The sequence below is a fragment of the Coregonus lavaretus genome (genome assembly GCF_964263955.1).
Source record: "Coregonus lavaretus genome assembly, contig: HAP1_SCAFFOLD_5876, whole genome shotgun sequence".
Taxonomy (NCBI): domain Eukaryota; kingdom Metazoa; phylum Chordata; class Actinopteri; order Salmoniformes; family Salmonidae; genus Coregonus; species Coregonus lavaretus.
Window position 1 is genome coordinate 25,880 of NW_028159325.1, and position 10,778 is coordinate 36,657.

The 10,778-nt window shown below is 46.2% G+C and overlaps 1 protein-coding gene across 1 annotated transcript; it reads left to right on the forward strand.

The window, feature by feature from the left end:
* Nucleotides 1-8,199: 8,199 nt before the first annotated feature.
* LOC311123008 (prostaglandin D2 receptor 2-like) lies at nt 8,200-10,679 on the forward strand (the record flags this gene model as incomplete). The annotated part of the gene is made up of 2 exons (XM_084197304.1): nt 8,200-8,390; nt 10,567-10,679. Coding segments are annotated over 2 exons (304 nt in total), but the record flags the coding sequence as incomplete, so codon positions are not given.
* Between the last annotated feature and the right edge of the window lie 99 nt (nt 10,680-10,778).

The window sequence follows — 10,778 nt, forward strand, 5'->3', positions numbered from 1 at the left end:
TATACAGTGGGGAAAAAAAGTTTTAGTCAGCCACCAATTGTGCAAGTTCTCCCACTTAAAAAGATGAGAGAGGCCTGTAATTTTCATCATAGGTACACATCAACTATGACAGACAAAATGAGAAAAGAAAATCCAGAAAATCACATTGTAGGATTTTTAATGAATTTATTTGCAAATTATGGTGGAAAATAAGTATTTGGTCAATAACAAAAGTTTCTCAATACTTTGTTATATACCCTTTGTTGGCAATGACACAGGTCAAACGTTTTCTGTAAGTCTTCACAAGGTTTTCACACACTGTTGCTGGTATTTTGGCCCATTCCTCCATGCAGATCTCCTCTAGAGCAGTGATGTTTTGGGGCTGTCGCTGGGCAACACGGACTTTCAACTCCCTCCAAAGATTTTCTATGGGGTTGAGATCTGGAGACTGGCTAGGCCACTCCAGGACCTTGAAATGCTTCTTACGAAGCCACTCCTTCGTTGCCCGGGCGGTGTGTTTGGGATCTTTGTCATGCTGAAAGACCCAGCCACGTTTCATCTTCAATGCCCTTGCTGATGGAAGGAGGTTTTCACTCAAAATCTCACGATACATGGCCCCATTCATTCTTTCCTTTACACGGATCAGTCGTCCTGGTCCCTTTGCAGAAAAACAGCCCCAAAGAATGATGTTTCCACCACCATGCTTCACAGTAGGTATGGTGTTCTTTGGATGCAACTCAGCATTCTTTGTCTTCCAAACACTTTTTTAACCAAAAAGTTCTATTTTGGTTTCATCTGACCATATGACATTCTCCCAATCCTCTTCTGGATCATCCAAATGCACTCTAGCAAACTTCAGACGGGCCTGGACATGTACTGGCTTAAGCAGGGTGACACGTCTGGCACTGCAGGATTTAAGTCCCTGGCGGCGTAGTGTGTTACTGATGGTAGGCTTCGTTACTTTGGTCCCAGCTCTCTGCAGGTCATTCACTAGGTCCCCCCGTGTGGTTCTGGGATTTTTGCTCACTGTTCTTGTGATCATTTTGACCCCACGGGGTGAGATCTTGCGTGGAGCCCCAGATCGAGGGAGATTATCAGTGGTCTTGTATGTCTTCCATTTCCTAATAATTGCTCCCACAGTTCATTTCTTCAAACCAAGCTGCTTACCTATTGCAGATTCAATCTTCCCAGCCTGGTGCAGGTCTACAATTTTGTTTCTGGTGTCCTTTGACAGCTCTTTGGTCTTGGCCATAGTGGAGTTTGGAGTGTGACTGTTTGAGGTTGTGGACAGGTGTCTTTTATACTGATAACAAGTTCAAACAGGTGCCATTAAAACAGGTAACGAGTGGAGGACAGAGGAGCCTCTAAAATAAGAGGTTACAGGTCTGTGAGAGCCAGAAATCTTGCTTGTTTGTAGGTGACCAAATACTTATTTTCCACCATAATTTGCAAATAAATTCATAAAAAATCCTACAATGTGATTTTCTGGATATTTTTTTCTCAATTTGTCTGTCATAGTTGACGTGTACCTATGGTGAAAATTACAGGCCTCTCACATCTTTTTAAGTGGGAGAACTTGCACAATTGGTGACTGACTAAATACTTTTTTTCCCCACTGTATATCATAGTGTAGGACCACTCCACTCACCACCACCACCATATATATATCATAGTGTAGGACCACTCCACTCACCACCCCCACCATATATATATATATCATAGTGTAGGACCACTCCACTAACCACCCCCACCACCATATATTCAGTGGGGAGAACAAGTATTTGATACACTGCCGATTTTGCAGGTTTTCCTACTTACAAAGCATGTAGAGGTCTGTAATTGTTATCATAGGTACACTTCAACTGTGAGAGACGGAATCTAAAACAAAAATCCAGAAAATCACATTATATGATTTTTAAGTAATTCATTTGCATTTTATCGCATTACATAAGTATTTGATCACCTACCAACCAGTAAAAATTCCGGCTCTCACAGACCTATTAGTTTTTCTTTAAGAAGCCCTCCTGTTCTCCATTCATTACCTGTATTAACTGCACCTGTTTGAACTCGTTACCTGTATAAAAGACACCTGTCCACACACTCAATCAAACAGACTCCAACCTCTCCACAATGGCCAAGACCAGAGAGCTGTGTAAGGACATCAGGGATAAAATTGTAGACCTCCACAATGCTGGGATGGGCTACAGGACAATAGGCAAGCAGCTTGGTGAGAAGGCAACAACTGTTGGCGCAATAATTAGAAAAAGGAAGAAGTTCAAGATGACGGTCAATCAACCTCGGTCTGGGGCTCCATGCAATATCTCACCTCGTGGGGCATCAATGATCATGAGGAAGGTGAGGGATCAGCCCAGAACTACACGGCAGGACCTGGTCAATGACCTGAAGAGAGCTGGGATCACAGTCTCAAAGAAAACAATTAGTAACACACTACGCCGTCATGGATTTAATCATGGATTAAAACCCCCTGCTCAAGCCAGCACATGTCCAGGCCCGTCTGAAGTTTGCCAATGACCATCTGGATGATCCAGAGGTGGAATGGGAGAAGGTCATGTGGTCTGATGAGACAAAAATAGAGCTTTTTGGTCTAAACTCCACTCGCCGTGTTTGGAGGAAGAAGAAGGATGAGTACAACTCCAAGAACACCATCCCAACCGTGAAGCATGGAGGTGGAAACATCATTCTCTGGGGATGCTTTTCTGCAAAGGGGACAGGACGATTTCACCGTATTGAGGGGAGGATGGATGGGGCCATGTATCGCGAGATCTTGGCCAACAACCTCCTTCCCTCAGTAAGAGCATTGAAGATGGGTCGTGGCTGGGTCTTCCAGCATGACAACGACCCGAAACACACAGCCAGGGCAACTAAGGAGTGACTCCGTAAGAAGCATCTCAAGGTCCTGGAGTGGCCTAGCCAGTCTCCAGACCTGAACCCAATAGAAAATCTTTGGAGGGAGCTGAAAGTCTGTATTGCCCAGCGACAGCCCCGAAACCTGAAGGATCTGGAGAAGGTCTGTATGGAGGAGTGGGACAAAATCACTGCTGCAGTGTGTGCAAACCTGGTCAAGACCTACAGGAAACGTATGATCTCTGTAATTGTAAACAAAGGTTTTTGTACCAAATATTAAGTTCTGCTTTTCTGATGTATCAAATACTTATGTCATGCAATAAAATGCTAATTAATTACTTTAAAATCATACAATGTGATTTTCTGGATTTTTGTTTTAGATTCCGTCTCTCACAGTTGAAGTGTACCTATGATAAAAATTACAGACCTCTACATGCTTTGTAAGTAGCAAAACCTGCAAAATCGGCAGTGTATCAAATACTTGTTCTCCCCACTGTATATATCATAGTGTAGGACCACTCCACTCACCACCACCCCCACCATATATAGATATATCATAGTGTAGGACCACTCCACTCACCACCCCCACCATATATATATATCATAGTGTAGGACCACTCCACTCACCACCCCCACCATATATATATATATATATCATAGTGTAGGACCAATCCACTAACCACCCCCACCACCATATATATATATCATAGTGTAGGACCACTCCACTAACCACCCCCACCATATATATATATCATAGTGTTGGACCACTCCACTCACCACCACCCCCACCATATATATATATCATAGTGTAGGACCACTCCAATAACCACCCCCACCACCATATATATATATCATAGTGTAGGACCACTCCACTAACCACCCCCACCATATATATATATATATCATAGTGTAGGACCACTCCACTCACTACCACCACCACCATATATATATATCATAGTGTAGGACCACTCCACTAACCACCCCCACCACCATATATATATCATAGTGTAGGACCACTCCACTCACCACCCCCACCATATATATATCATAGTGTAGGACCACTCCACTCACCACCACCATATATATATCATAGTGTAGGACCACTCCACTCACTACCACCCCCACCATATATATATATCATAGTGTAGGACCACTCCACTCACCACCCCCACCATATATATATCATAGTGTAGGACCACTCCACTCACCAACCATATATATATCATAGTGTAGGACCACTCCACTCACCACCCCAACCATATATATATCATAGTGTTGGACCACTCCACTAACCAACCATAAATATATCATAGTGTAGGACCACTCCACTAACCAACCATATATATATCATAGTGTAGGACCACTCCACTAACCACCCCCACCATATATATATATCATAGTGTAGGACCACTCAACTCACCACCCCCACCATATATATATCATAGTGTAGGACCACTCCACTCACCATCTAACATCTATCTATCTATCTATCTACAGTGGGGGAAAAAAGTATTTAGTCAGCCACCAATTGTGCAAGTTCTCCCACTTAAAAAGATGAGAGAGGCCTGTAATTTTCATCATAGGTACACGTCAACTATGAGAGACAAATTGAGGAAAAAAATCCAGATAATCACATTGTAGGATATTTAATGAATTTATTTGCAAATTATGGTGGAAAATAAGTATTTGGTCACCTACAAACAAGCAAGATTTCTTGCTCTCACAGACCTGTAACTTCTTCTTTAAGAGGCTCCTCTGTCCTCCACTCGTTACCTGTATTAATGGCACCTGTTTGAACTTGTTATCAGCATAAAAGACACCTGTCCACAACCTCAAACAGTCACACTCCAAACTCCACTATGGCCAAGACCAAAGAGCTGTCAAAGGACACCAGAAACAAAATTGTAGACCTGCACCAGGCTGGGAAGACTGAATCTGCAATAGGTAAGCAGCTTGGTTTGAAGAAATCAACTGTGGGAGCAATTATTAGGAAATGGAAGACATACAAGACCACTGATAATCTCTCTCGATCTGGGGCTCCACGCAAGATCTCACCCCGTGGGGTCAAAATGATCACAAGAACGGTGAGCAAAAATCCCAGAACCACACGGGGGGACCTAGTGAATGACCGGCAGAGAGCTGGGACCAAAGTAACAAAGCCTACCATCAGTAACACACTACGCCGCCAGGGACTCAAATCCTGCAGTGAAAGACGTGTCTCCCTGCTTAAGCCAGTACATGTCCAGGCCCGTCTGAAGTTTGCTAGAGTGCATTTGGATGATGCAGAAGAGGATTGGGAGAATGTTATATGGTCAGATGAAACCAAAATATAACTTTTTGGTAAAAACTCAACTCGTCGTGTTTGGAGGACAAATAATGCTGAGTTGCATCCTAAGAACACCATACCTACTGTGAAGCATGGGGGTGGAAACATCATTCTTTGGGGCTGTTTTTCTGCAAAGGGACCAGGACGACTGATCCGTGTAAAGGAAAGAATGAATGGGGCCATGTATTGTGAGATTTTGAGTGAAAACCTCCTTCCATCAGCAAGGGCATTGAAGATGAAACGTGGCTAGGTCTTTCAGCATGACAATGATCCCAAACACACCACCCGGGCAACGAAGGAGTGGCTTCGTAAGAAGCATTTCAAGGTCCTGGAGTGGCCTAGCCAGTCTCCAGATCTCAACCCCATAGAAAATCTTTGGAGGGAGTTGAAAGTCCGTGTTGCCCAGCGACAGCCCCAAAACATCACTGCTCTAGAGGAGATCTGCATGGAGGAATGGGCCAAAATACCAGCAACAGTGTGTGAAAACCTTGTGAAGACTTACAGAAAACATTTGGCCTGTGTCATTGCCAACAAAGGGTATGTAACAAAGTATTGAGAAACTTTTGTTATTGACCAAATACTTATTTTCCACCATAATTTGCAAATAAATTCATTAAAAATCCTACAATGTGATTTTCTGGATTACCTATCACAGTCGGCTCTAGCTCATTCATAGACTCAAGTTTAACTACCTTCAGCATCAATTCATGAACGTATCTTCTGGCCAGGGGAGTTTTGTTAAGAGCCCCGATGCACGTTCTGAATGTTAACACGCATCGCTTGAGGTACAGTTTTGGAAACATAAGGAACGTACAGTATCTTTCATATCAGCGAAAAAATTAAAAGAAAAAAAACATTATGGGGTTAGGGCTAGTGTTCCCACATGGCCATATCGCCATGTTACAGCGCTTACAGGCTACCACCTGTGCTAATTATCCCTCTTGCTCGAACACATGTGTGTAAGCTAACTGGGGAGGACGTGTAGAGGAAGTGTAGAGGAAGTGTAGTTGGTCTGCTGGAGGCACACAGCCGTATGGATCTGTGCAAACCTGCTATGTTAAGTGTATCTTTTTTATTTGAAGGATTATTTCTCGCTGATATGGAACATAAATTTCATATGTTTCGAAAACTGTATAGCAAGTGATTATTATGGACGTTTCTATAGTTAAAACAGATAAGTGGTGCTTACAGCTGACAACCCTTGGGATAAGGCAGAATGCCTTGTTAATGCCTTGGGTTCTTAAGAGCAAAGTCTGATAATGCTCTTCCCTGTCTTCCTGTCTGACTATCTGTCTGTCTCTGAGCGTGAGGATGTGCAGATGTGCATGACTGTTTAGACTGGAAAGCATTCGGTAAGCCTAAGGAACATCAGTTCAAACTTGCTCCTCTCTGTCTTCCACAGTAACAGGTGTGAGCAATCAGTTGGAACAGTCATTCCCATGAAGGACTACAATACTGGCCATTGTTTATGAGTGCAGTGTTCTTCCCAGCGAGGTTTTGCAACCAGGAAAATAAGGTTTCCAAGGTATCCAAAGCACATGAACAGGAAGAGACTTAGTCCACCCCACACCAATGATGAGGATCTGTCTCTGAGCGTGAGGACGTGCAGATGTGCATGAGTGTGTCTGTGTCACTGACTCGCTAAATGAAATCAACTCTCTGGTGCAATTAGGCAACAATGTCTGTCTTCCAATGAAATCAAATGTTTAATTCAATTCTGTTAAAAATCCATCAAGACAAAAAAATACAATGATTCCAGCAGCAAACAATGAAAAAAAATATGGATGTCATCAGTTCTGGTCAGTCAGTTGTCCAAAATAAATAATCCACATGATGAAACCTCAGTGGGCCAAAAGGCGTCGACATACATACAGTAGGTTCAGTTTGCTCCTAGCAGAACTATAATTGTACTGTTGTTTGTCCCTCTTGAGCCACTGTAGCAACAGCATAGCCAGAAACACTTCCTCAAAATAGTCTGAATTAATCGAGATGTTTGGTGCAGTATTCTTTTTATTTTATTTTTGCATGAAAACACTAGGAGTAGTACTGTTGACCAATCACCAACTAAGGGGCGTAGACTTCGGGTACCAAACATTGACTTGCCTGAAGAAAAAATTTAATGTACACGAGCAGCCGAAGACCAAAACTAACAAAAATGCGCAAAATGTTTAGACTGGAAGGCATACGGTAAGCTTAAGAAACATCAGTTCAAACTTGCTCCTCTCTGTCTTCCACAGTAACAGGTGTGAGCAATCAGTTGGATCAGTCATTCCCATGAAGGACTACAATACTGGCCATTGTTTATGAGTGCAGTGTTCTTCCCAGCGAGGTTTTGCAACCAGGAAAATAAGGGTTTCAAGGTATCCAAAGCACATGAACAGGAAGAGACTTAGTCCACCCCACATCAATGATGAGGATCTGAAAGTTGTTAATTACTGTAGATTAATGTAATCACATTTAATGTCATGAGTCATGACTCACGTACCCTATTTACAAGCCATAAGTGGATTATTTCATGTAATGGAAAAAATATAGGCCAACACAACTGGATTTTTTGCCCATTATAGTACTGTATCTGTGTCTGTTTGCCTGTTCTTGGAAAAGACTAATGGTTAATGTCACCAGGTGTCCCAATGACATTACATGTCACTCATCTAATTCTCGCTCCCCCCCCCCCCTCTCTCTGTCACTCTCTCTCACTCTCTCTCTCTTTGTCCTTATCGGTGTCTCTCTCCTCTCTCTCCTCCCTCTCTCTCCCCTCTCTCTCTCTCCTCTCTCTCTCTCCCCTCTCTCTCCTCCCTCTCTCTCCTCCCCCTCTCTCCTCTCTCTCTCCTCCCTCTCTCTCCTCCACTCTCTCTCTTCCTCCAGAGCCATAATGTCTAACTCCTCCTCCTCCTCCTCCTCTTCGTCCTCTCTGGTCTGCCCTTTCTACAACAGCATATATAACACCCATCCCTCCCTCCCTCTCTCTTTCCCTCCAGAGCCAAGACTTCCAACTCTCCTCCACTTCCTCATCACTCTCCTCCAGGATGTTCAACTCTTCATCGTCCTCCTCCTCCTCTCTGGTCTGTCCTCTCCTCAACATCATGCTGAACCACTCTCTAAACAACAACACGGGGGTCAACCTGGTGGTGGTGTGTGTCCACGGCCTGGTCTCCTGTCTGGGCATCCTGGAGAACGCTCTGGTCCTCTGGGTGGTCGGCTTCCGCCTGCGCCGCCGGTAGGTTGGCTGGTGGTGTGTGTGTGGTGTGTGTGGGGGTGGGGGGGATGCAATGTGTGTGTGTGCGTGTGCGTATGTGCGTGTGTTCACAGCAGAGTTTGGCTCAATTCGAAATGAAGGCAGTCAATTCAGGAAGTGATTTGAAAAAAAAAATCAGAAATGTAAAAACTTTTGAAAGAAATAGCTTCTACTTTTCAGTTTATTGAGAAGTCATTGAAAATAAATGCAAATTGTTTTTATTATTGAATTGTCATTTTAGTTTATTTCCTGAATTGGCTGCTTTCAATTCGACCCTGGTTCACAGGTTGTCTCAGTCTGTCACGCCCTGGCTCTGGGGACACCGTTATGTTGAGCCAGGGTGTGTAGATCTATGTATTCCATTTCTATGTTGGCCAGTGTGGTTCTCAATCAGAGGCAACGAGTGTTCAGCTGTGGCTGGTTGTCTCTGATTGGGAACCACATTTATACAGGCTGTTTGCCCACAGTGGTTGTGGGATCTTGTTTCTAGTCTGTTTATGTTAGACCGTGAACTGTCACGTATCGTTTGTTGTTTTTGATCGTGTCTCTTAATAAAGAGTATGTTTGCCTGCAACGCTGCGCCTTGGTCCTCATCTGTTCCCGACGATCGTGACAGAAGATCCCACCAAGATTGGACCAAGCAGCGTGTCCAGGAGCCATCGCCAGGGAGATCTCTAGCAGATCTCATTCGCCTCCTCGACTGGGTCAAGCCGGGTGAGGAAGAGAAGGGCTTGACATGGAAGCAGAAGGGCGAAAGGCTGGCGAGGGACATGGAGACCTGGTCCACGGGTAGGAGAGACGGCCAGAAATTTTTTAGGGGGGGCTAACGCCGTGGACGACGGGCCAGCAGGAGACCGCGGCAGAGCGGCCCAGCGGGTTGGCATAGGAGGCCGCCAGGTTACGGGGGCCACTGGTCGAAGAGGGGATGGAAGGTGTAGAGGCACGGCGAGAGGTACTGGGGTGTGTTACCAGTCCGGTCCGGCCCATTCCAGATCCCTGTGTAGGACCAGTGGTGTGTGTCCCCAGTACGGTCCGGCCTGTTCCTGCTCCCCGCACCAGGCCAATGGTGCGCTTCGTCAGCCCGGCTCGGCCCGTTCCTGCTCCCCGCACCAAGTCTGTGGTGCGCTTCGTCAGCCCGGCTCGGCCCGTTCCTGCTCCCCGCACCAAGTCTGTGGTGCGCTTCGTCAGCCCGGCTCGGCCCGATCCTGCTCCCCGCACCAAGTCTGTGGTGCGCTTCGTCAGCCCGGTCCGGCCCATTCCTGCTCCCTGCACCAAGTCAGTGGTGCGTTTCGTCAGCCCAGCTCGGCCCGTTCCTGCTCCACGCACCAAGCCAGGGGTGCGTATCGTCAGCCCGGTCCGGCCCGTGCCTGTTCTCCACACCAAGCCAGTGGTGTGCGTCGTCAGTCCAGCACGGCCCGTGCCTGGTCTCCACACCAAGCCAGTGGTGGGCGTCGTCAGTCCGGCACGGCCCGTGCCTGTCCCACTGGTGCCTGGTCCGGCACCGGTCAGATGCGTTACGCCGGAGCTAGAGCAATCCGCTCCATCAGTGTGCAGTCCAGCTCCGGCCAGCGGGGCCAGACCGGACCAGGGGTACTTTGGGGGGTTGGAGAGGGAGTGGGGATCAGGCCTGGAGCCGGATCCGCCGCCAAGGCGGAGTGCCCACCCGGTCCCTCCCCTGTGGTATTTAGTTGGCGCGGTCGAAGTCCGCGCCTTTAGGGTGGGGTACTGTCACGCCCTGGCTCTGGGGACACTGTTCTGTTGAGCCAGGGTGTGTAGATCTATGTATTCCATTTCTATGTTGGCCAGTGTGGTTCTCAATCAGAGGCAACGAGTGTTCAGCTGTGGCTGGTTGTCTCTGATTGGGAACCACATTTATACAGGCTGTTTGCCCACAGTGGTTGTGGGATCTTGTTTCTAGTCTGTTTATGTTAGACCGTGAACTGTCACGTATCGTTTGTTGTTTTTGATCGTGTCTCTTAATAAAGAGTATGTTTGCCTGCAACGCTGCGCCTTGGTCCTCATCTGTTCCCGACGATCGTGACACAGTCTAGTGTTTTCTGCTTAGGAAGTGTGTGTGGTGTCCGGAGGGCTGGGAATAACATGGGGAATAACGTTTGGAACAAGACAGTAAAAACATTTTCTTCTCTTTTCTTCACAGCACCGTGGCCTCTGTCTGGGTTCTCAACCTGGCCCTGTCAGACTTCCTGGCTACGCTGACCCTCCCTCTCTTTACACACTACCTGCACTCCTCTCACAGCTGGGAGCTGGGAGGTACGCCAATAGGCCATATATCAGTCACCGTTAGCGGGGTTGCCAACAACCAGATGCATCCGGTTTTCTGGGATAGCTAATTCAACCTAGCTTCCTTTT